This window comes from Empidonax traillii, unplaced genomic scaffold (genome assembly GCF_003031625.1).
Source record: "Empidonax traillii isolate 1590-97213 ecotype Southwest subspecies unplaced genomic scaffold, ASM303162v1 scaffold492:size733235, whole genome shotgun sequence".
In the NCBI taxonomy this organism is placed as follows: domain Eukaryota; kingdom Metazoa; phylum Chordata; class Aves; order Passeriformes; family Tyrannidae; genus Empidonax; species Empidonax traillii.
Window position 1 is genome coordinate 224,859 of NW_020955685.1, and position 24,475 is coordinate 249,333.

Consider the following 24,475-nt stretch of genomic DNA (forward strand, 5'->3'; position numbering starts at 1 on the left):
AATGCTCCCTGGCCAGCCAGGGGGGCTGGGCAGCTGCAGCCTGGATTTATATTGAGCAGGGCCAAAGGTTGGATTATTTAATTAATTTTTAATTTTTTTTTTTTTTTTTATTGTACAGCAGGAAATAGCTGGGATAGTTACATACCTGGCAAGGTGGCTGAGGAGCTGGGGGCCAAAGAACACAGAGGATCTGGCACTGCCTGGAGCGTTCTGGGGTGCTGTGAGTGGTGCTGCACTGTGCAAGCCCCCAGGGCTGTGTAGTGGGACACAGCAAGGACCCCACGTATGGCCAAGGCTTCAGGAACTGGTGGAGAGTGGCCAGTATGAGCTGAGTGGCTTAGAATCATAGAATCATGGAATGGTTGGGGTTGGAAGGGACCTTAGAGCTCATCTCACTGCAACATGGGCAGGGACACCTTCCACCAGCCCAGGTTGCTGCAACCAGGCCTTGGACACTTCCAGGGATGGGGCAGCCACAGCTTCTCTGGGCAACCTGTGCCAGGGCCTCCCCACCCTCCCAGGGAACAATTCCTTCCCAATATCCCATCTAACCCTGCCCTGTATCAGTGGGAAGCCATTCCCCCTCATCCCATCACAGAAGTCTTCTCTGACTCCTTGACCCCCAAATCCTCCTTCTACCAGCAGACCAAGAGTCCTTCCTTTGCTGAGGGATCAGACCAGGTTCCTCCTGACCCTGCTTTTCCATCCCCACGGGGATCCTCCAGCCCTGTCCTCTCCAGCATGGTCAGCCTGGCTGCACCTTCTGACCTGAGAGTTTCCTTTTATAGACTCTCCCTGAGCAAGGAGGGGGGGGGGATTTTTTTTTTTTTTTAAAGATTGTTTCTTCAACATATCAGCCTTACTGAGAACTCTGAGTTGGTCCTTCAAGGCTTCTCAGAGGGCTGTGAGTCTGGGAATTGCAGGGTGTTGAGGATTGCTCTTTGGAAACCTCATCTGCACACGGGTTATAACAGTCCCAGGAAATCATGGTCCTGTGAAACAGCATCAAACACCCTCCTGCATTCGAGAGTCAGAGATGTGTCTTTCCCACCTGCCTTTCCCAGTGCTGTAAGAGGTTCTCTGCCTTCCCCTGCACCGCCCCAAGGCTCCCCCCTCCATCCCCTCCAGCAGGGGTGAACAGCACAAACACAGCACCCACACAGGCTGACACATCCTCAAATACTTTCCCAGCTTACAGCAGTTTTCGTGGACCTCCTGAGCCAGGGCTGAGCCCTTTGCTGTGATAATCCCTGGTGGATTTTTCTTCCATGAACTTGAGCTGAACCCACCCTTTGCACACACGTGAGCTCCTGGTTTACTTGTTCTCAGAGATAATCCACAGACGAGATTTCTTCAGCCCGTGTTCAAAGTGCCTTAAGACAAAAGCCCATCATCAGGCTTTTGGAAATCTGGGATTTATCCAAGCATCCTTTGCCTCCAGCCCAGCCTAGGCTGAGCTCAGCCCTGCAGGGGACATCACCTGAGTGCCCCACTCAGTGTAGGAAAGGAAAGTAACCAACCAGCCAGCCCAGAGCCAGCCCTGATCACACCTCCCCAGTACCACAGGGACCACCATGGATTGCCAGGACCACCGGGGAGCATCTTCACCTTCCCTTCAGACCGCTGGAAATCTCTCAGCCATCTCCAGCAGGTCGTGCTGCCTCTGCCCATGCTCTCGTGTTACCCTGTCGCTGATGATTTAAAGTTGTTTCCGCTGTCTGGGCTCCTCCTCCTCCTCCTTCTTGAGATAATTGCTGAGATTTCCATTTTGCCAGATTCCTGGCCTTTCCCTGAACTTACTCCCTCAAAGCTCTCTCCGAAGGACCAGGCAGCTGCCCTGTGCTATCCTCCCTCTCACGTGCTTCCCGGGAGTTGTGACGTAGCCGTTCCCAGCCCTCAGCCTTCACTTTGCTGCTCTCCCTCCTTTCCTTTTCCAAGACACTGACTGCACATCCTCTTCCAGCTGTGAGTTAGGATAGACCCACCACTAGCCTGCCTAACCAGGTCATTTGGATCAACATGGGCTGGAGAGCATTCAGAGGAGCAGCTCCAGCCAGGAAATCCAAAGATGCAATCCCCAGGCAAAGTCCTCCAGCGCTGGAATCCTCCAGCAAAGGGAGGGCAAGACTCAACAGCCAGGAGGGATTGGTTGACACTGTTTCAGCCCCAAGACAACATGTCATCGAGCTCTAGGATGGATGAACTCGGGGGGGGCGGAGTGACATGATCTTTAAGGTCCCTTCCAACCCCAAACCTTTCTAGGATTCTCTCAAGCCCATGATCGCTGTCACCCAACCCACTGTCACCTTCTCACCCCGTTGCTCTCACTCAAAGGGACTCATTTAGCTTCTCTGCTTGCTTCCCCTGGATGTGTTACACAGTCTGCATCTGGTGATTTGGCTCCAGCTGGAATTGGCAAAGCTCAGCTCAGGTTCAGCTCAGTTTAAGAAACTAATAATGGTTTAACCTATTTGGCTCCACTCCCCCACAGACCACACCCCCATCCTTATTTGGGAAGGATGGGCAGGGGATGAAGCAACAGAGGGATCCCCCATCCCTCCTAATAAAGGTAAGCTGCTGGGGATTCATGGATGCCCCATGAGAAAGAAAGGACTGGGCTCCAGGAAATACTACAAGAGCCTGAGGATAAAATAAATAGTGGCAATTAGGCACAGCAGCCCATCCTCCTTCCTAAATAGCTGTAGAGTTGGGAGTTGGAGGAAATTACAAACTGATTTTGAAGATTCAGATACCCAGATACCATCTCAGTCCCAGAGCAGACAGAGTTGGGGTGGCTTGACCTCACCAAATGTCCAGCAGTGCTTTAGGATCATCACAATGGACCTCCCCAGGTAAGGTCTGGACTGCCCTGGGATCACTGCGGTGTCCTCTTGGACATCAACCATTCTCCACGAGAGCACTGAGTCATCTTTTCCAAGTCACAAGGAATCCCTTGCTTATTTACAGCCACTAATCCACTCATTAATTCCTGCCCCAGTGAAAGTTTGCTCCTTATTACTTAGCTGGACTTTACTAACTCCAGGTTCCACCCCCTGGATCTGACCCAGCCTGTCCCTGGCGCTTCCCAGGATGTGGCAGTCGCTCCCCGAGGTACTGGGGTGGACCAGAGGACACTGAGTCACGAAGGTGCTGTTCCACGAAGGACTCTGAGTCACGAGGGTGCTGTCCCCTGCAGGGTGCTGAGTCACGGGGCTGAGCTGTGCCAAGGTGCTCATGATGAGCTGAGGACATGGGAGCAGGGAGGCAGCAGCAGGGGGAACCCCACCTGGCTGTGGGAAGGGCTGTGAGGGAGGGGAAGTGGGTGTGGGAGGTGGTGGGGTGTGACAGAGCAGGCAGGGGATGTGTGGGTGACAGCTGAGCTCTCCAGGTGTGTTGGATGTGGTCAGGGTGGGAAGGGGAAGTCCCCGGTCACGGGAAGAGAGGAGGTGGCAATTGGGTTCAGTTGGAATGGGCAGAACTCAGCTCAAGTTCAGCTCAGTTCAAGAAAATAATTATGGTTTGACTTATTTGGCTCCACTACCCCAGAGACTTGCCTCGTTTGGGCAGGATGGGCAGGGGGTGAAGCACCCAAGGGATCCTCCATCCCTCCTACCAAGGATGAGAAAGGAGGGAGCATCAAGCATTGGGGGCGCAGGAGGGGTGGGAGCACCAAGGACTGGGGGTGCATGAGGAATGGGAACACCAAAGATCTGGCCTTTGGGGGGGTGGGAGCATCATATAATGGGGGTGCAGGAGGGGCAGGAGCACCACACGCTGGGGGTGTGGGTAGGATGGGGTGCAGGTGACACAGGTACAGAGGCTGGGGCTGATGTGGGAGCACCGTGGCCAGGGGGTGTTCTCGGCGTGGCAGGGATGTCTTGTCATATGACACGGTGACAGGCCACAGCCAGGGAACGTGTCCTGTCCTAGGGGGCTGTGTGGGATGTGGGCAGCTCTGTGGTGGGAGGACAGCCCTTCCCAGCCCTGTAAGAGGTCACGAATCAGCTCCGTGAGCTGCTCCCCCCGTCTGCCCGCCCTTCCCACCGGTGTGATCTGCGTCCAGCTCTGAGCTGGGCTGTGCTGATTTATATCTCAGCCTCTCCTTCCTACCTGGTCCTGAGCCACGTGGGTGTTGGGGCCAGGGCAGATGGTTCAGTGACAGCAGCCCTGGGCGCCATCAATCACAGCAACAGCAGGATTTACAAACTGTGAAGTCGGGCAGGAGCCCAGTGATGCAGCAGGGGGGGTCATGGTGATGAATGACGTGTGTTAGTGGGCAAAATCCGCCAGCCCCTGGACACCAGGGGGCTGGGCTTTAGGGGAGAACTGGACAGTTCAAGGGCTGACAGGCCCTGGACACATTTGGATGCTGGGAAAGGAAAATGCTCCATCCTCTTAGGGTGTGAGTGTGGGGCCCCCGCAACCCACAGCAGCGCTGGGGTGTGAAAGCCATCCTGGTCCTGCTGCCTGTCACCTCCTCAGCCGTGGAAACATCACAGAACCATTAAGGTTGGAAAAGCCCTCTGAGAACATCGAGTCTGACCATTCCCTGGCACTGCCAATGCCACCACCGACCCACGTCCCCAAGTGCCACATCCACATGGCTGTTAAATCCCCCCAGGGATGGGGACTCCACCAGTGCCCTGGGCAGCTGTGCCAGGGCCTGACCACCCTTTCAGTGAAGAAATTTCTCCTAATACCCAACCTAAACCTCCCCTCTGCCTCTGCCTGCCCAAGGGGGCTCCCCACGTCCCACCAGGCTGGTACCCCACAGCACGTGTGGGGCAGGGCAGTGCTCCAGTCTGGGGGATGGAGGTGGAGCAAACAGAGAGGAGGCACCTGGGAGGGCTGGAAAAGTACACACTGAAGGGATCTGATTGCTCCATAAGCTCTGGGGATGGATTTGGGTACCAAGGCAGGGGAGCAACAGCACCCAGACTGGGATGCCTGTGGTCCTGTGAGGTCTCAGGCATGAGGAGCTGCTCAGAGCAGGAGCTGGATGTGTTCAGGGATGCTCAGAGCAGCCTCCAGTCTGCATCCCGCCCCTCACCCCACAGCACAGCCCCTGTGGCTGCTGATGGTCCCTGACACAGGGGTATGAGCGTGGTGGACATCATTCCAAACCCTCTGGATGCATCAGGGTGTCCATAAAAGCACAAGCCTTGGGCACTTGTGCCCCTCTGTTTTCCTGCTGGGAACCAACTGACAACCACTAATTGATGCCACTGGACTCATCCACGGCTCTGTGGGTAACTCTGAGGCACACAAGGTTGTGGGACCCCTCATCCCATTGCTCCACTCTGATGAAGAGGCTTGGGAATATCCCAGCGGCTTTTGCTGGTGCTGGAGGACAGCGTTAGCCCCAGCCCAAGGGCCAAAGATGTGCCAGGGATGCCTTGCAAAGGCCCTGGAACATGCAAGCCCACCTGCCTGGTGAACTGCTGCCACTACACACCTCACTCAGGGGTCTGGGTCCATTGCCCACACTGGCCTGGCCCTGCAGAGGACCCAAACCCAGCTCAGACCTGGACTTTCCCATCACCTTTTGCAGCTCAGCAGCAGGTTTGAGGGCGAGGGACCCACCTAAGCTGCCCTTCCACCCCTGCAGCAGCTCCTTGGTGAGGGAGGGCAGGCGAGGTCACATCAGGGGTCTGTGGGCTCGGGGTGCTCAGCCCCAGCCTTGGGGGCACGTGTCCCCCCAGGCTCCCTGCTGAGGGGTGATGGGGAGCTCAGCTGGACTGAGCTGCAGGGTCACAGCAGGATGGGGGGATGCACCCCACCAGGCACAGCCAGACGCCCTGTCCCCAGGCAAGGGACAAGGACAGCGCCCCACGGACCTGCACCATGGGAGCAGGACACACGTGCCCCAGGGGGAGCCCTCCAGCACCAGGCCACGTGTCAAGACAAAGTCCAGCCTCGTACCAGCCCTGGGAACGCTCCGAGCTGCCACAACCTGCTGCCGTGTCTGTCCCCCACCACCCTCAGGGGACAGCCCAGTGTTGGCACCGGGTCCGGCCCAGACCCCGGCTGGGTCCAAGCTGGTCCCAGGCCAGCCCAGAGCCGTGGTGATGAAGCTGTTTGCACAGCTGTGAGCTCTGACAGAGCCAGCCAGCCCTGGGAAGGAGATGTTTGGAAAAGCGTCGGCTGATCCGGGGCTGGATCCAGGGGGGGTCGAGGCTCAGGGAAAGCACGACCCACCTGGGACAGCAGAGCTGGGGGCAGGGGGACGCTGGCAGTGCCCCCTCCCCCTGGTTTGTAAGTGAAGGTTCTGTTAGTGGTGAAAACCATGATGGGAACGTGCAAGCTGTTGTTAAAGACCCTCCCCAGGCCGTGCCAGGGGAGGGGGGCCAAGTGGGGGGGGGCAGGATTGGACCCACGCCGGTGGGTGCAGAGGGGACAGAATGCCTGTAGGGTAGCATTTTGCAGTGGCAAGAGCTGTCACAGGGTTGCAGCGGGGGCCATCCTGGAGCCACCCGTGTGTCCCCAGTGTGGGTGGGATAATCCCTGCTTTCGTGGCTCCGGCCCCTCGCCGCCCCCCAGCCCCACACGTCTCTGTGCCACCCCCCAGGACCGCTCCCAGGGTGTCCCCGGAGGTGACAGCGGAGCCCGGCGGGCGCGGGGTCCGTCCCGCGGGTGGAGGGCTCCCTCTCGAGGGCCCCGGGCAGCACTGCCCGGCCCGGGGGCTGCGCTGAGCCCACGCGGGGCCGCGGGCAGGGCCCCTCGGGGACCTGGAGGGCAGGAGAGCGGGAGGACACCGGGACCGCCAAGGGGATGCGGCCACCAGCGCGGCCTCGGGGCTCCATCAGGGCACTGCAATTTCTTCCAGTCATTAATTAGCGGCTGGATCCGTTCCCTTCACCGCTGGGAGCAGCCGGAGGCGATGGGGCAGAGCTGTGGCTTGTCCCACACGCCACGTCCTCGCTACGACACCAAAGGTTGGTTTAGTAGAGGATGAGTCGCTCCCAGAGCGGCGGGGACTCCCCAGTGAGCACTCCCATGGGGCACTTCCAGGAGATAACAAGCGTGTTGGTGCATTACAGATTCTGGGCACCTGGACCAGGCATTTTGGAGAGGGATGAGCTGGAGAAGACACCCTACCCACCTCCCCGTGCATCGTATTGGCTCTCAGGGCTGCTTCTTGTCCTGAGCAAAACCCAAATTTCATGTAGAATATACACTCAGGACACCTCAATTTGGAAGGGACCCACTAAGTCCATCTCCCTACTCCCTGCAGGAGCCAAGATGCTCCTCCTTCTCCTTCCCAGCCCCGAGGGTCCACGGTCCTGTTCTCTGTCCCCAAAGGGCAGCACAGAATGACCCCCAGCCCGTGGGGGAAGGACCTGCCCTGGTGGTGGGTGTGCCCTCCCTGGGGTCCGGGAGAGCCGCTCTGCGCTGGGATGACCCTGTCACGGGCGGTGGGACAGGAGGGGTCGGGGGTGTCCCCACTCTTTGGGGACGCAGGAAGAAGACACGGCAGGGACGGAGGTGACAGCGCGGCATCGGGGCCGTGCGGGGCTGGGACAGGGGGCCGGAGAGAGGTGACATGTCCGTGGGATTGTCCCCGCACCAGGGACTCCAGTGACAGGATGGGGACTGACCCCTACGCGGGACAGAGCAGCAGAGACAGGGGACACTGCAGTGGTGGCCCTGGGGCTCCTGGTGCCATTCCCCGTGGGCATGTGGTGTCACCCTCCCCAGGGCACTTTGTGTCACCGTCCCTGGGTACTTGGTCACCTGCCAGGGCACTTGGTCCCTTCTCAGGGGCTGGGGCCGTGTCCTGAGATGGGTCACTGAGCCAAGGGGAGCGGGAGTCGTGTCCCCGGTTCCGGGGGCGTATCCCCGGTGTCGGGGGGCGTGTCCCCAGTTTCGAGGGGCGTGTCCCCGGTTACGAGGGGCGTGTCCCCGGTTACGAGGGGCGTGTCATGATCACGGGGGACGCATCCCCGGTGTCGGGTGTCGCGTCCCCGGCGCGGGGGGCGTGTCCTGGTCACGAGGGGCGTGTCGTGGTCACGAGGGGCGCCCCCGGTGGCGGGTCCGAGGGTCGCGGCGGTTCCCGCTGTCCCCGCGATGGTGCTGCCGTCGGGGGTGCGGGAGCGGGTGGCGGCGGTTCACAGGGACTCGGCGCTGCCCGAGCGGCTCCGGCAGTACGACGGCTGGGCCACCGACTACGACCAGGTAGCCGGTACACCGGGGCACCGCGGGGGGGTGGCCGGGGCTGTCCGCGCTCACCGCCGTGTCCCCGCAGGATGTGGCGGCTCTGGAGTACCGCGCACCGCATCTCGCCGCCGCCTCGCTCGCCTTCGCCTTCCCCGCTGCCCCCGCCGAGGCGCGGCTGCTCGACGTGGCCTGTGGCACCGGGCTCGTGGCGCGGGAGGTACGGGAGGGGACGGGGTGGGATGGGATGGGATGGAACTGGGATGAGGGATAACGCCCGCCTGCCCCCGCAGCTCCACCGCCACGGGTTCCGCTGCCTGCACGGCGTAGACGGCAGCGCGGGGATGCTGGAGCGGGCGCGGAGCACCGGGCTCTACCAGGAGCTGCGGCTGTGTGTCCTGGGCAGGGAGCCGCTGCCCGGGCCCGCAGGTGACGGGGCGGCACTGGGTGGAGGGAGCCCCGGGGGACCCCCGGTGATACCCTGTCCGCAGAGAATGGGCCGGCACTGGGCCGGGGGAGCCTCGGGAGGACCCCTCGATGACACCCCCGTGTCCCCGCAGAGCAGTATGATGCCGTGACAGTGGTGGGGGCTCTGGGAGAGGGGCAGATGCCGACCACAGTGCTGCCGGAGCTGCTGCGTGTCACCAAGCCGGGTAAGGGGGGTCGCGGTGTCCCCTCCCCGCCGGGACACCTATCCCCGGTGGATGTGGATCTCCGGCTGGGCGCTGATCCCGTGGCACAGATGGAGGTTGTGGCTTTGTCCCTGGGGCCGGGGATGGTGATGGCACGGGGTCCCTGACTGTGCTCGCTGGCAGGTCCGGGCAGTGGGATGAGGCAGGAGGTGACAGTGGCACTGCTGGTGTGTGACAGCCTGTGCTCAGGCGTGACATCCTGCTCGTCCCGTGCCCACTGGCCTCCTGCCCTGCCCGTCCCCTGCCCTCTGTCCTGCCTGTCCCCTACCCCCCCGACTCTTGGCAGGCTCTCACTGCCTCCCCTTACCCCACACCCTTTCCGAGGGGCTGCCACCCCCAGGAAGGGACACCCAGTGCCAGTGTCACCTGTACCCTGTCCCACAGGAGGCTTCCTGTGCCTGACGACGAGGAGCAACCCTTCAAACCTGCGGTACAAGCAGGAGCTGGAGGCGGAGCTGGGGAAGCTGGAGCGCTGTGGAGCTTGGCAGAAGCTGCTGGCCCAGGAGGTGGAGCACTGGGAGAGGGCCACCTCGGAGGAGGAGAGCACCCGGGGCACCGGCTACATCTCCGGAGTGGTCTATCTCTACCAGAAATGCCCTGTGCCCCCCCTCGAGGAGGACTGAGAGCTGGCATGGCTCTGGAGGGAGGGTGAGCACTTGGCCCCCCACATAAAACTCAGCTCAGTGACCCCCTCCTGGAGCAGTGCAGCTGCTGGGGGGGACAGTATTTTGGGGGAGTGTCCCCATTGCCTTCCCCATGTCCTTCTCCCAGAGGTCTGGGCTTAAGGGCCTTGTCTGCTCCTCAGCATGGGGAGGGTCTCCTGGTCTCACCAGGGTCTCCTGGGCACCACCATTAGCTCTGACATTCAGGTATTGTCCCCAACACCTCAGCCCTCACCGTGACATTTTGCAGACCCACATGGCTGTTCAGAGCCATCTCCTGTCCAGGAGGTCTCTCTGTGCCCACCTTGGCACTCGTGGTCAAAAACTGGATCCTTCTTCATCTTCCACTCTCAGCCCCCCATGGGCTTTACCCAGGGACTGCTGGAGGTTGGTCTCCCATCCTCATCCTCCCCAGGGGTTAACCCAGTGCACACTGAGGTGCAGGAGACCTCCACAGCCAGAGCAGGAGCCGCAGGGCCAAGGTGGCACCCAGCTGGAGAGGCTGCCAAGCGCCACATCCACCTTTCATCCCACAGCAGCTGCTCAAATCACTCATTTTCTCAGAGCTTTGTAGTTAATGGTCTGGGTGGGAAATGAGTTTGAAAGGAACTTGGGGAGCTGGTGGCTGCTCCCCACCCAGGAGTCGCCCAGCACTGCCTGCCCAGCCTGTTCCCCCAGCCCCTTGCTGTGCTGCCTACACAATTCTTCCCCCACTGATCCCTTGGGAAGTTTTTTACCCAAATCTCTTGCTGGAATATTTGGGTAAAAATATTTCCCTTTTCCCTTCCTCCAGGCCTGTTCCTGCTCATCTTGTTCCCATGTCCTTGAGAACAGGTTGCTTCTTTCCACCAGGGGAAAGAAGCATTTCCCAGGTGGGAGGCGGTGGCTGTGTCTGTCCCTGTCCCCCACCCAAGGTATCCCAGATCTCCAACACTGACCCTTCCCATGGCTCTTGCCATCCTTCCACATTGTTCCCCCAGGTCTTGGGATCCCTGGCAGCTGGGGATCGTGGCTGTCCCCAGCCCTGCACTTGACTGTTCAATAAATCCCTGTCCCTTCTGTTTGTCTGCTGTGTGTTGTTCCTGGAGCAATGGGGCTGTGGAACCTCCGGGGTGGGTGGCCAGGAGCCTGGGAGTGGGGATTGGGCCTTTCTTTGGGGACTCAGAGGACCTGGTGTCCCCCTTGTGCCCCTCTCAGTTCTCAGCATCCTCTCCCTGCCTCAGTTTCCCTGCCGTGGGATACCCAAGGAGCACCCTGGCTGGCTACTGCTGCTTCCCCATGGGGACATGGGGACGTGCCAGGCACTGAGGCAGCAGCCCTGACCTGGCATCAGGCTGGCAGGGCACAGCACTCCCAGGGTATATCACCCTCCTCCCCACACCGCGCCGTTCAGAATGAGCCCAGGCAGCCTCGGTGGCACCAGGTTGTTTATAGTCCCTGCTCTGGGGAAGGGCACACGCTGGAGGACCATGCTAGGGTGCAGCCAGTGTGGGGATGGGGGTGGGAATAGGGATGGGAATGGGATGGGGATGGAGCTAAGGATGGGGATGGGAATGGGGATGGGACAGGGATGGGGATGAGAGAGGGAAGGGGATGGGGGTGGGGATGGGGGTGGGGTGGCACAGGGAAGCAGGGCAGGGACAGTGGTGCTCTCCCTTGGTCTGGCACCTGGGCACAGGGGCTCACACGTAGTCCTTCATGGGGTAGCCAGTTGGACCACAGGTTTTCACCCCTCTGTAACTCTTGACGTAGGAATCCTGCTGGGACTGGGTTCCCAAGCGGCTCAGGATAATCCCACCGGAGAGCAAGAGGACAATGGCGATCCAGCCGATGTAGAGGGCAGCCCCCAGCTCTCTACTGACGGCCTCGGCCGACATGGGGGTGTAGAAGTTGTTGACGATGTTGCTGGTGGTCCAGGCGACAGGGACGAGGACCAGGACACCGGCTGCGAAGAACAAGGCTCCTGACACCGCGGTGTACCCGTTCTTGTCGATGCCACCCATGCAGCTGGCGAAGTCTCGGCCCACGACGGAGATGAGGATGCTGGCGAAGGCCGTGATGAGGGCGGTGACCACCATGACACGGGCAACTTGCAGGTCGGGGGTGATCTCCAGCAGGGAGTTGTAGCTTCTGCACTGTGACTGCCCCGAGGCATCATAGGCGCAGGTCACCCACAGCCCGTCCGAGTACGACTGGGGCGCCATGGTGGTGGAGCCCGAGCAGGTTGTCACCCTCCACATGGGCAGGGCACAGATGATGATGGTGGCCACCCAGCCCACAATGGCTGTCACCAGCCCGCTTGTCCGCATCGACATCATTGTCAGGGTCAGTACCTGCGGGGACAGGGCACAGCTGTCATGGATGTGGCCCCCTCCCAAGCCAGGGGGTTGCTGGAGAGCACAGCCTTCATCTGGTGTGTCCCACTCCCCACTGGGGTGGGAACGGCTGCAGGACAGCATGGGGACACAAGTGACATGGGGACATGTGTGGCATGGGATGTTGCTGCACGACAGCATGGGGGCACACAGGGGACACTCAGGACCCAGGCCCTGAGCAGACCAATGTGCAGGGGCCCTCGTGTGTCCCACTGTCCCATACAATGTACCCACAGCACAGGGCAGCCTCTGCCATCACCCCTCCTTGGTGCATGGCAAGTGTCAGAGAGGTGATGGCTTTTGGGAAGTGGGATGGGGAGCACGCTGTGCCCCTCCTGCCATGCTCCCCACCCCACACTCACCCCATGTCCTGCTGTGGCAGCAGCCCCCCAGTGCCCACCCCATGCCCTGCTCCACCGCTGGTGCTTCAGCCTCCTTGGTCATGAGCATTTGTCTGTGGGGCACGGGCAGGGAAGGCAGCTCCCCCTCCCTGCAGCACTGGCTGCTCCCAGATGGAGTGCAGGTTGCTGCAGTGCCCTTTGGACCTGGGATTTCCTCTCTGGGGTGCTGGAAATGGGTCAGAGCTCAGCTCTGCTCCAATCCTGGCTGTGGGGTGCAGCACTTTCAGTGCCCCGGGAACAGCCTCAACAGGGCAAACCCTGGCGAGGGGCTACAGGGTCACCACAGACATCACCCTTGGCAGAGGGGTGCTGTTCTAGGCACACACCAGACACACAGACAGCTCCACCACAGTCACACGTGGCTGCCGTGGCCCTGGCTCAACCCAAACCCAGCTCAGCCCAGCACGGAGCAGAGTTCACCGCCGTGTTCCTGTGCCTGGCAGTCGGGACCGGCCGAGTTTTTATGGCCCCGAGCTCAGCGGGGTATCGGTTGTGCCCGGCACACCCTGCGGCACTTGCCGGAGGTTTCACCATCATTTGTCCTACCCCAGTTTCGGTTTCTCCAGCTTCTCCTTTCCCACTGAGTTCCCGCTCCTTCCCCAGCACCTTTCATGCCTCGGTGGTCTGATAGACACCCAGCACTGGGACCTTGGGCCATGAAAGACCCTTTGGGCCAAAAAACCACGATGGGAGCCATCCCAGGCACCCTTTCCCAGCCAGCAGGACCTGGGCCACAAGAGACACCCAAAACAGGGTGCATGACCACCCACACAGGGACAAGCAGTGGCCCCCCAAGGAAAAGCAGTGCCCCCACGGATCCCAAGGGGCAGCAGGGATGTTTGCCAGAGCATCACACTCACATTTCCACCTGGCCATTGCCACCACAGGGCCACAGCAATATTTTCCACCATTCCCATTCCCAGTGAAGGGGTGGGAGAGCTGGGAGTCCTCAAGCCCCCCCACCCAGATGAGACCCCCAGAGCCAGGCAGCCGGAGTCAGCCCTGGTCCCCACACCCCCCGAGGAGGGAGGGAAGGATGTTCTCAGGCAGGCGGAGCACTCGCAGTGCCGGAAGCGAGATAGGCAAAGCACCCTGCGCTGCCCACGCCGGCCCCGGGGTGCTCCCAGCCGCGGTTGTGGGGTGGCCCCGGGGCCAGCGCGCCTCGACTCGCCCTCGCCCTCGCCGGCGCCCGCCGCCTTCCTCCTGCTCGGGTGGGAAGGTCACACAGGCATGGGACAGCCCTGGCGTCACCAAGGCACTGTGCCATGGAGACACCGCTGTCACCCGCGGGGTGGCCCGGGGAGGGAGTGGCGGGGGTACCGGGGCTGGAACAGGATGGGCGGGAGGCTCCGGAGAGCAGATTTGGGGGATCGGAAGGGAATGGGGGTCCGCGGCACAGGAGCACCGGGCTGTCCCGCTAGCGGGTGTTGGAGAGGGTGAAGAATAAGAGGCACAGCGGGGTCTGAGCAGCTGCCGTTTAATGCGGGAAGGCTGGATGCGGGGACGGACGGCAGCACAGCCAGGGGGACTGGGACCACCCTCTCCCGCTCCTGGCACCCCGCTCAGGGGATGTCGAGAGGGGCGATGGATGGGGTCGGGTCCGAGAGTCGCCCCCCTCCACGCGAGTGCACGGAACCGCTCGGCTCCCGCCTCCCCGACCGGTTCTCCCAGCCCGGCCGCTGCCTTCCCACTCCCAGGATAATGATGCCCCCGCCCTGGGGAGCTGCCGCGAGAAATCACACTCTGTACGGCCGCTCCGAGCCCCGAAAGTAGGTCACAGCCAAAATTTAGGGTACAGGCAGGTGAAAGCCCCTGATAACCCTCGACACCCTGCCAGGGCCCGCAGAGCCACCACGTCCCCGCGACCACGTGGGACAAGTTCGCTGTCCCCACCAGCACCGACACCGCCACCCATCCCGAGGGACAGGCAGTCCCCGGGAGCTTCACCCGGTGAGAGCCCCGTGCCACCCGTGGGAACGGGCTCTGGGAGCTCTGTCACCACCGATACCGAGAGCCAGGAGATGCTCGAGGGGGGAATCAGGTGGCATCTCAGAGAAGATGCCTCTGCTGGATGCTCCGGGCGGGGGGAACAGGACCCCCGCCGCGGGCAGCCAGGACAGGATCTCCTTGTTCCCTGTCTCAGCCGAGATTAAAGAACCGGCTCCAATCCAGGCGGAACAAAGGCAGCTCTGTCTGCCCTCCCTCGCAGTGCCCCGGCGTCCGGCCAGCCCCAGCCCGGCCGGGGGGGCGGGCTGCCGGTCCGGGAGGTCCTGGCTCCCTGTGGTGGCCGGGGGGTCCAGGCGGGCGAGGCGGCTCCTACACGTAGTTGCTGGCTGGCAGCGAGCGGGCGGCCGTGAACTTGGCAGAGTAGGGCTTCTCCCCCCGGGAGGGGCAGGTGCAGCACAGGATCCCACCCCCCAGCAGCAGCAGCGCCGAGGCCGCCCAGCCAATGTAGAGGGACGAGCCCAGGTCCCGCTTCTGGGAGTCGGCGACCAGAGGGTTGTAGAAGTCCTGGACGATGCTGTTGGCTGACCAAGAGATGGGGACGAGGATGAGGACGCCGGCCACGATGAAGATGATGCCCGAGAGGATCATGACCCTGGCTTTGGCGGTGTCGTCCTCCACGCAGTTGGTGCACTTGCCGCCGGCGACGGCGAGCAGCGTGCCCAGGATGGCCAGGACGATGGCCACCACCACCATGGCACGGGCAGCCTGCAGGTCCTGTGGCAGGCCCAGCAGCGAGTCGTACACCTTGCACTGCATCTGCCCCGTGCTCTGCACCACGCAGCTCATCCACAGCCCTTCCCAGATGATCTGGGCCACCACGATGTTGTTGCCCACGAAGGCCGTCTCCCGCCACATGGGCAGCGCGCAGCAGAGGATGGAGGCCAACCAGCCGATGACAGAGAGGGCGATGCCCAGCACCTGCATGCCCATGGAGGCCATGGCTCGCTCCCAGCACCCCTGCCCGCCTCCCGCCGCGCAGTGCGGGCTCCCGGGACCATGGCAGGCATTATATGCCTTTGCCGAGGGAGGAGCGCCGCCACAGCCGCCGTCCTGCCGCCGGCACCGGACGGAGGGGTAAAACCAGTTTCCCGAGATTCCTCCGCTTGTATTTCTCCCTCCAGCGCTGACACTTAATATCCCGGTTGCTCCCACGGAGGAGGACGCAGGGGACCGGGATCAGGCCACCCAGGCGCAGGAGTGCGTCCCACTGCTCTCTGGGGGGAGGCAGCGCCAAGGGCAGCGCCGGGGGCTCAGCCTGGGATGCTGAAGGGGAAGAGCTGGTGTCCAGGCACCAGATGTCTCTGCCATCACTGCCAGCACCTTCTGCTCCATCACCTGGATGGGTCCCTCCATGTTTTCGTGCCTCAGATTCCCACAGCTCACGGTCACTGCTCCAGGAGTAGCCCAGTCTCTGGCCCCCCACAGCCCCGTGCCGGGAGAGCAGCACACCATCCCCCCCGCTGCCAGGCTCCGTGCCCAGCAGGACACAAGCGGCTCTTGTTTGTTCCTTGGCATCTGTACCAGCACTTCCCAGCCCTCCATCAGGCCTCGGGCAGGAGGTGTCACCGCCCAGACCCACAAACTGGTTGGAGCAGCTGCCGGTTCCCCGTGGAGGAGAGACAGCACTGCCTGGGGCAAAATGGGGGCAGACCCCAAACCCACCCCACCCTGTGCTCCACCACCAGCCAGCATTCACAGGGCTGCCCTCAGCCCCAGGCCTGCCTGTGTCCTGCTGCCTGCTCAGTGGGTTTGGGCTTTGTGGCTTGGGGCTGTGGGGGGCAGAGGTGGCCTGAGGGTGTCCCAGTGCCATACCCACTGATCCCAGTGCCGATGCCAACACCAATGGCAACACCAATGCCAATACTGATGCTGATGCTTTGGGCACTGCCTGGCCTCTCCTCTTTTAATCCATGACCCACACATGTCCCCTTCCTACTCCCTCTGAGCCCCTCCTGCACCTGCACAGGTGCTCAACAGACAGCAAGGACAGACAGGCAGACATTGCACTGTTTCATCACCCCAGCTTAATCCTGGGCCTCTGGGAGAGATAAGAGGCACTGAGATAATCTCAGTTTTCCTGAGCACCGGGGTTACTGAGATGATCCAATCACTTGTGCTAATTGCTCCGTGTGATGGGTTCTAGAGCTGCACGGGATGTCCCCGGGCATCTTGTCCCCATGTGGTGGGACAAGTCGGGTGGTCCATGCACTGCAGTGCCAGGAGGATGCCTGGGGACATCCAGGTCTTGCTGCAGACTCCAACTTGTGAGGACGAGTCAGGGTCCTGCCTGACCTGTGCGAGAGGAGCCGCCCAGGCTCCATCCATCGCTCTGTCCTGCTGGAGTGCCCGCATTATTCACATACCAGTGTGGCCACCCCAGTGCCAGAGCCTTGTGGTCAAGGGCTCCCTTTAATTTACGAGGTTCCAGAGCATCCCCGCCGGGGCTGGGCTCTGCCTGAGGCTTTCACCTCCCAGCCGGGTGCCGTAACCACCAGGTAATTTGGGGCTGGAGAGAGGGACATCCACGTGTGTGTGTGCCTGGCATGAGCTGTGTCCCCTCAGGCACATGGGGATGTGTCTGTGGGCTGGGGACAAATGACAAAGTGGGGACAAAAATCATCAAACACCTGAGCTGCTCACATTCCCCCTTGAGCTAGAGCAGGCGCCAGCACGGCCTCCCCCAGCCAATTACTGTAATTAGTGCTGGAACGTGACATATATTCCAGCTGGCGGCTGCCACCCAGGGACAGCCCCCGTGCCCTGTGCCCTTCCCCACATCTCCCAGTGACGTGCCTGCCCGCCCACCAGCACCAGCGCCGTGTCCCCACCACTGCCAGTCAGCAGAGTGGAGGAGCAAGAGCCACCCCCAGTGCCCACAGGGCCTGAGGGTGGTCATGTAGCACAGGTGGGACCACCGAGTGCCTCAGCACGTGCCATCCAGGACCACCACCCCATGGACATCAGCCCCACATGAGCACTGGCCCCACAGCCACGTCTCCATGCCCATTCCCAGTGCATCTTGCAGGATCCCAGTCCCTGGTTTTGTCCCAGTGCCATGGAACAGGCACATGTCCTGGTGGGACCACAGCTCACCTGCCCAGCAGGGAGCTTCTCCACCCCAAAACAGGGTGCTCAACCCATCCTGAACTTTTGCCACCCAGCACCCGCCCCACGACCCATCTAGGTGTGGGTGCCCTGCCCCAAATCCAGTGGGGTTTGCAGGACAGGGGAGCCTGAGTTCCTGTCCCTGCTCTACTGTGCTAAAGGGGTCAATGAAGGCAGAGCTCCTGCCCGGGCATGCCCATCAGCAGATGCCCTCCAATACTTGCTCTGGGTTCACCAGCACAGGGACACGCTGTAGTGCCTCGAGGGCCCCCTGGGTAATGAGGCCACCCCCAGGCAGGGAGGTGGCATTAAACCCAGTGTCACCACGATGCCAGGCACCACCAGGTGCACAGCAGAGACTGCACCACCCTGGCCTTGCCCAGGGCAGAGGACACCCCGCAGGGAGAAGACTTGGGGCAAAAATCTCCTGCCAAAAAGGGCCACCAAGGACACAAGTGACAGTCCCATCTCACACACAACCAGCACCAGCTCAGCCCTGCACTGAGCCAAGAGACCCTCCTTCCCCAGCACCTGCACACGGACCCACCACTCTGGCTACTTCAAGGCCCTGAAAAGGCGCGTGAGACCTGCCAGCAAGAGGAAAATCCACTGGGATCTCTGGCTTTGCATCTGCCAAGCGAGGCATGGCCAGCAGCCCTCCTGCTCAGCCCACACGGAGCAAGCAGCCAGGGATTAGTTACCAGCAGCCCAGAGACTGAATGTTCCCAAAAAACATCCTTGCCCGACATAACCCCCCCGCTCCCTGACCAACTCAAATGTGCACAGTCAGGTTGTTTCTCACGGTGGGAAAGCAAAGCCTTATCGGCTCGGCGGGAGGGGAGCCGTGTGCCGGGACCTGCGGGGTCCCTGCGGGCAGAAACGGGACCTTCGCCCTGAAGTCACTCCGAAAGTCAAAGCTCTGTCCAATTTCTGAGCAACAAGTGGCTCCCGACAGGGAAAACACCCCCAAGCGCTGCCGAGGTGATAGGAGAAGGGATGGGGGAGAGGATGACCAAGGGATCAGGAAGGAGGATGCGGGCGGTGCAACGGGAGTCTCTTAGCAGGCGATGCTCGCAGGAAGGGGATGCTGTGGCGAAGCCGATCCCAGCACGGCCCAGCATCCATCCCCCAGGTGAGCCCCCTGCCACATCCCGCTGGCCGGTGCCCCCCAGCCCCCCGCGTGCCGGCACCTCCCGCCCCGCCCCGCCGGCAGACAGAGCTGCCATTGATGCTCGGAGCCGCCTTTACCTGCTCGCCGCCGCGTCGGAGGGGTTCCAACAATGGGTTGCCTGTGTGCCCTGGTCAGGACCGAGCCAACAGCCCCGCGCCTGAAATATAAGCGGCCGAGGCAGCACTTACCGCCCCGGCCCCGCTCGCCCCGGGGGGGAACGCGCGGCACTCCCGACCGCAGCGGAGGGGAAACACCCCAAAATCCTGCGCGGGCTGCCGCGCACGTGAGTGGGACGCGGCCCCGAGGCACCCGGGGCTGTTGCTGCCGTCACCTCTTGCTCACCCCCGGGATGATGGGTGCTGGGTGCATGGCAGGAAGGGGATGCTGCACTGGGTGTCCCCCCGTGCCCCCCGTCCTTCCTGCTCGCCCTAGGTGTCCTTCCCGCAGTGTGAGCCACCGATCTGGTGATGCTCTCATGGCCTTTGGGGTCTGACCCTCATTTGGCCTCTCCGTGTCCACAGCAGGCAAACCTGTCACCATGTCACTGTTGTGTGCCCACAAATGTGGCCACCCTGCTCTATCCCTCTCCCGGGGGACTTGGATACTCCCCATCCCTCCCCAGCTGTGGGGGACAGGGAGGGGGATGCGGCAGGAGGGATGGGGGGCCCCCACAGGGACACTGGCTCCATTCAGCTCTTTGGTAAACACTATTGATCCAGTTTCCTCACCACAAGAATGTGTCCTGACAGAGGTGACTGGAACCCTGAAACCCCAGTGATTTGCCCCTTCCCCCACAGTGAGTCAAGTGGCCGTGGCTGCCCCAGGCAGACACAACACTGGACAGAGCCTGTACTTTGGCAATTTGGGATGACAAAGTGTAAGGACGCGGCGCGTGGGGCTGATTGCAGGGTCGGGGGCTGCCGTGCTTTGCTGCCTCATCCCACCCCACTCTGCCCCAGGAGCTCTTACCCCAGGGGTATCCCCCTGCCCCACATACCTGCTTGAAGTATCCACCTCTCCCCCTGCACCACAGCCCTACCTGAGTTGTCCCCATTGCCCCACAGCCCTCTAGAAGGTATCCCCCCCACCCCGCACCTCCACCTGGGGTACCCCTTGCCCCCTGTCCTTGTATGGAGTATCCCCGCTTCCCCACAGACCTGCCTGTGGTATAACCCTGCCTGTACTCCTGAGTCCCACAACCCTTCCTGGGGTACACCCCGCCCCAGAGCCCTGCCTGAGATAAAACCCTGCCCCAGAGCCCTGCCTGTGGTATAACCCTGTCCTAGAGCCCCGCCTGGGGTACATCTGCACCCCAGAACCCTGCCTGGGGTACCCTCGACCCACAGCCCTGCTTGGGGCGCTCCCTTCTCCCTGCCTGGGGTACTCTCCTACCCCACAGCCCTGCGTGGGGTATCCCCCTGACTCTGCCAGGGGTACCCTCTGCCCCAGAGCCCCTGCAGCCATGTGGCTGTGTGTGCATGTGCTGGTGTGTGTGCAGCCATGTGTGTGCCAGGGGCGTGTGAGCACCTGCATTGCCAGCCTGTGCCTGTTCACCTCCATCTCTGTGTCTGTGTGCGAGTCTGTCCATGTGTCTGTGAGTCTGTCTGTGAGTCTCTGTGTGTCTGTGTCTGGGTGTAAGTGTCTGTGTGTGTCTGTGAGTCTGTATGTTTGTGTGAGTCTGGCTGTGCGTGTGGCTGTGAATCTGGCTGTGTGTCTCTGTGAGTCTGGCTGTGTGTCTGGCTGTCTGTGAGTCTGTGTGGCTGTGAGTCTCCATGTCTGTGAGTCTCCATGTGTGTTTGTGTGTCTCAGTGTGTGTGTCTCTGTGAGTCTCTCTGTGTATCTGGCTGCGTGTCTGTGTATCTGTGAGTGTGTGTGTGTCTTGAGTCTCTGTGTCTGTGAGACAGTGAGTCTCTGTGAGTCTGTCTGTGTGTGCCTCTGTGTGTCTGTGAGTCTGTGTGTGTCTGTGAGTCTGTCTGCGTGTGTATGTGAGTCTGTGTGTGTCTCTGCGTGTCTGTGAGTCTGTCTGTGTGTGGCTGCATGTGGGGGTGTCTCTGCTGGCAGAGGGGGTGGGTGTCTGTGTGTGTCTGTGTGTGTCTGTGTGTGCCCCTGTGCACACCTACACCCCGGGGCCGCTGCCACGCCCCTGCCTGCACACCTGGTGGCCCTCGGACAGCCCAGACCCCCCTGTTTGCCACTGGCACCTCCCTGTGCCCACCATCACCTGCCAGCAGCACTGGGTCATGGACCGGGTCCCTCAAGGGCTAGGACCCCCAGTACCCCCAGCAATGAGGGCACATGCCTGGATGGGGCCCCCCCAGCAGCACATACCAACTGTCTGTGGGGATTGGGGTCCCCTTGGGGGGTGATCAGCGTACAGTGGGGTTGCAGAAGCTCACCTAGCCGCATCCTGGGGATTTTGGGGATGCCATGGGTTGGCAGAGGTTAACCTGGTTGGATATGGGGTATTGGGGTGTCACAGGGTGGTCGAAGTCAGACACAGGGGGCTGCAAGGGGCTGGAGGCCAACCTGGATGGATACAGAGTGCTGCAATGACAGGGGGTGACAACAGCTGACCCAGACAGATATGGGGTGTCAGGGTGCTGTGGGGTGGCCCCACTGGCTGTGGGGGTTCAGTGTGCTGCAGATCAACAGATGGTGACAGCCCAGATAGAGGGTATCAGGGTGCTGTGGGGCACACAAATCCGCCCCCTCCCCCAGCTATGAGGGCGTCATGGTGCTGTGGGGGTACAGCCAGGCGGTCACAGGGCTCCCACCCCCCTCCCAGGGCTCCCTCCACAGCGCCAGCTGCCAGCATCCCACCGCGCTCTTGAGTAGTTAATAAGTTGTAGAGGAGATTTTTGGAGCGAGCAGGGAACAGGTAAGAGCAAGTCCGTGTCCAGCAACCACATTCCTGGGCGGAGGGGGGGGGCTGGAAATGCTGGCCCTACCCCCAGCACGCAAAGATTGAGGGGGGGACACAAGCACCCCACACCCCACAGACTGTGGTTCACAGGTCTGAGGGGATTGCTCATGCCTTAGGATATTTTTCCTTTTGCCACTGCCAGCTCAGGTTGTCGGGGTGACGCTGCCGGGGTGGTTACGTGCATTATCTGCTTCCTTCAAGGCCACGAGACTTGTGCAGGATGAGTAAAGATCATTATCAGTCAGTCAGAGTATCCCTGACAGTGCTCCCGGCCCTGCACGGTGGGAGCAGGAGGGGGTTGGGCGGGGGTAGAACCTGCTCCCACGGTTCCTGCCAGGCCGGGAGCACCCGTGGGTCCCCTGGAATGGGGGCACAAACCTCGGCACAGCGAAGGGGTTGCACTTTGCACGGTGATGCAAAAGCGCCCAGTGCTCACCGAACCCCAGTTAAACGTGAGCACTGATAACATGCTCCAGAAATCAACCAAACCCTGACCCGCCAGCACCTCCAGGGAGGAAAGGTGAGCCTTTGGCATTTCCACGTCCCCTGAAAGGGGTTGGCAGGTCAGAATGAGTCTGGTGCTTGTGTTTCCCGATACCTATCGCCCGAAACCAAGGGGATGGCCGTGGCAGGTGGCGTTTCTCCTCCTCCCGCCCTTCTCTGGTTACCCGGCGCCATCTCTGCAAACAAAGGGGAGGGTGTGGGACGCAGGTGACGGTGACGGAGGAGCGCAGAGGAGCGTCCAGCAGGCAGCACTGAAACCCCACCCCGGGCCGGCCGTATAAATGCCACTGCGCACAGGTGAAAGCCGATCCCCACGGGCTGCGAGCGGCGGCGGGTGACGGCGACGGATTCGGTCCGTGGGTCCTTCTTTGCCATCGCCCGGAGCGCGTCACTGAACCATCCACCATGTCCATGGGGCTGGAGATCGGCGGCGTGGCCTTGTCGGTGCTGGGGTGGTTGTGCAGCATCATCTGTTGCGCGTTGCCCATGTGGAGGGTGACGGCCTTCATCGGCAACAACATCGTGACGGCCCAGATCATCTGGGAAGGGCTGTGGATGAACTGCGTGGTGCAGAGCACGGGGCAGATGCAGTGCAAGGTGTACGACTCCATGCTGGCGCTGCCGCAGGACCTGCAGGCCGCCCGCGCCCTCCTGGTGGTGGCCATCGTCCTGGCCGTCATGGGCTTGATGGTGGCCATTGTGGGCGCCCAGTGCACCCGCTGCGTGGAGGACGAGAGCACCAAGGCCAAGATCACCATCGTCGCCGGCGTCATCTTCCTGCTCTCCGGCATCATGACCCTCATCCCCGTGTGCTGGTCGGCCAACACCATCATCCGGGATTTCTACAACCCGCTGGTGATCGACGCGCAGAAGCGGGAGCTGGGCACCTCGCTCTACGTGGGCTGGGCGGCCTCCGCGCTCCTGCTGCTGGGGGGGGCCCTGCTCTGCTGCTCCTGCCCCCCCAAAGAGGACAGGTACCCCACGGGCAAAGTGGCCTACTCTGCCCCGCGCTCCGCCGTCACCAGCTACGACAAGAGGAACTATGTCTGAGCCCCCCCCCGGGATCCCCCGGCACCCCCCACCTCACCCCACCCTCCCCGGGACCCCCAGGGCCCTCGGTGGGACCCGGGCACGGCAGCGCCGGGGCGGGGGGAGCGCGAAGGAGGGGACGGGCCGGCGGCGGGGTCAGGGCCGGGCTGTGTAAATAGAGACAGTTTCGGTTAAACACGAGGCAGTTTCGGGTCGGCGGGAGAAGCGGCGGCCGGCGAGGCCCCGCCGCGCCCATGGGGCTGGATGGGGGCGGGATGGGGACGGTGCCCCCCCCGGCGTGTCCCCCCCATCGCTGCCGGCCGGGCACCGTCTGTCCCTGTTACGCGTGTTCTGTATCGGTTACATTTGTCAATAAACGTGTCCTGTTTTGGTACCCGAGTGTCGCTGGGCTGTGGGGTCACAGGGAGGGGGGCAGCGGGCTACAGCCCCCCCCAGAGGGACACCCTACACACCCTTTACGGGCATTACTCCCAAAGGGAAACCCTACACACCCTCCAAGGACAGCACCGGGACGGCACTGGGGTGGGGACTGGCAGAGGCTCAGCCGCACCCCTTTCTCCCCGCCCTGGGGGTCTCTGCTCGGGTGGGAGGGGTGGCGGGGGGGGCACACCCGTTACCCCCCTGCATTCCGGGGGCAGCTCCCCACGCGGTCGGGAGGCGCTGCCGGAGCCGCTGGATGCCGCGGGGACACTCCCTGCCCGCCGGTCCAAAGTCTGGGTCCCCCGGGGGGGGGGGAAGGTTGGCCGCGGGGCGCTCCCCCCGCTCGGGGAGCCGCGCTGGGGCGAGGCCGCCCTGCCCGACCGCTCCCCGCGCCCTCCGCCACGCTCGGCCGGGCAGGGACAAAGGGGCAGGAGCCGCCGGACGGCGGCGGCGCGGGTGCCGCTGTGCCCGCGGGCGGGAGCGCAGCCGCGGGGGCCCGCCCGGCCGTCCCGCCGGTGCCACCCCCGGGGCCCTCCCGCCGGTGCCACCCCCGGGGCCCTCCCGCCGGTGCCCACCCCGGGCTCTCCCCGAGCGGCGGCTCCGGGGGCGGCGAGAGCGGCCCCGCCGTGACCTTCCCGCGCCCGCACGGCCGCCCACCCGCCGCTGGGGGGCGCTACAGGGGCGGGGCCGGGGGCGGAGCCGCTCGCGAGCACCGCCTCAGGGCCCGAGCGCCGCCGCCGCCGCCGCCGCCATGATACTCCGCCGGCTGCCCCGCGCCCCCGCCCCGCCCCGCCCGCCGCTCGCCGCCGCCGCCGCCCGCTCCCTGGGCACGTAAGGAAGGGCCCGGCCGCGCGCGGGGCGGGGGCGGCGGGAGCGCTACCGGGAAGGGTCCCGGGAAGGGTCCCAGGAAGAGCGGTGGGGCCGCCAGACGGGGCATGACCACGCCCCCTCCCGCGAGCCACGCCCCCGCACTGCGGTGCCTATAACGGCTCGTCGGCCCTGGCCACGCCC

The 24,475-nt window shown here is 62.7% G+C and overlaps 5 protein-coding genes across 5 annotated transcripts in view; 3 read left to right on the top strand and 2 right to left on the bottom strand.

Annotated features, from left to right (window-relative positions):
* Positions 1-8,035: 8,035 nt before the first annotated feature.
* METTL27 (methyltransferase like 27) lies at positions 8,036-10,500 on the top strand. The gene is made up of 5 exons (XM_027896338.1): positions 8,036-8,175; positions 8,246-8,374; positions 8,448-8,583; positions 8,715-8,807; positions 9,231-10,500. The coding sequence occupies exons 1-5, from the start codon at positions 8,068-8,070 to the stop codon at positions 9,467-9,469; spliced, it is 705 nt and encodes a 234-aa protein (XP_027752139.1). The 5' UTR covers positions 8,036-8,067; the 3' UTR covers positions 9,470-10,500.
* A 684-nt stretch (positions 10,501-11,184) lies between these two features.
* LOC114063803 (claudin-4-like) lies at positions 11,185-11,967 on the bottom strand. The gene has a single exon (XM_027896334.1). It carries the CDS (start codon positions 11,965-11,967, stop codon positions 11,191-11,193), a length of 777 nt encoding a protein of 258 aa, XP_027752135.1. The 3' UTR covers positions 11,185-11,190.
* A 2,340-nt stretch (positions 11,968-14,307) lies between these two features.
* CLDN4 (claudin 4) lies at positions 14,308-15,441 on the bottom strand. The gene has a single exon (XM_027896308.1). The coding sequence runs from the start codon at positions 15,228-15,230 to the stop codon at positions 14,601-14,603; it is 630 nt and encodes a 209-aa protein (XP_027752109.1). The 5' UTR covers positions 15,231-15,441; the 3' UTR covers positions 14,308-14,600.
* Positions 15,442-21,553: 6,112 nt separating this feature from the next.
* LOC114063782 (claudin-3-like) lies at positions 21,554-23,417 on the top strand. Its single transcript, XM_027896306.1, has one exon. The coding sequence runs from the start codon at positions 22,400-22,402 to the stop codon at positions 23,042-23,044; it is 645 nt and encodes a 214-aa protein (XP_027752107.1). The 5' UTR covers positions 21,554-22,399; the 3' UTR covers positions 23,045-23,417.
* Positions 23,418-24,263: 846 nt separating this feature from the next.
* ABHD11 (abhydrolase domain containing 11) overlaps positions 24,264-24,475 on the top strand; it is a gene marked incomplete at its 5' end in the record, with an annotated part of 2,578 nt that continues 2,366 nt past the window's right edge. The window contains one exon of the mRNA XM_027896309.1: positions 24,264-24,295. Coding sequence (XP_027752110.1) covers positions 24,264-24,295 — 32 coding nt within the window. The remainder of the gene's footprint in view (positions 24,296-24,475) is intronic.

Excerpts from the sequence above, each read along its gene's own strand:
- METTL27 (XM_027896338.1), top strand. The coding sequence starts at position 8,068 with ATGGTGCTGCCGTCGGGGGTGCGGGAGCGGGTGGCGGCGGTTCACAGG. Across the intron at positions 8,176-8,245 it reads GGGCCACCGACTACGACCAG|GATGTGGCGGCTCTGGAGTA; the intron begins GTAGCCGGTACA and ends GTGTCCCCGCAG. Across the intron at positions 8,584-8,714 it reads GCCGCTGCCCGGGCCCGCAG|AGCAGTATGATGCCGTGACA; the intron begins GTGACGGGGCGG and ends GTGTCCCCGCAG.
- LOC114063803 (XM_027896334.1), bottom strand. The coding sequence starts at position 11,967 with ATGCTGTCCTGCAGCCGTTCCCACCCCAGTGGGGAGTGGGACACACCA.
- CLDN4 (XM_027896308.1), bottom strand. The coding sequence starts at position 15,230 with ATGGCCTCCATGGGCATGCAGGTGCTGGGCATCGCCCTCTCTGTCATC.
- LOC114063782 (XM_027896306.1), top strand. The coding sequence starts at position 22,400 with ATGTCCATGGGGCTGGAGATCGGCGGCGTGGCCTTGTCGGTGCTGGGG.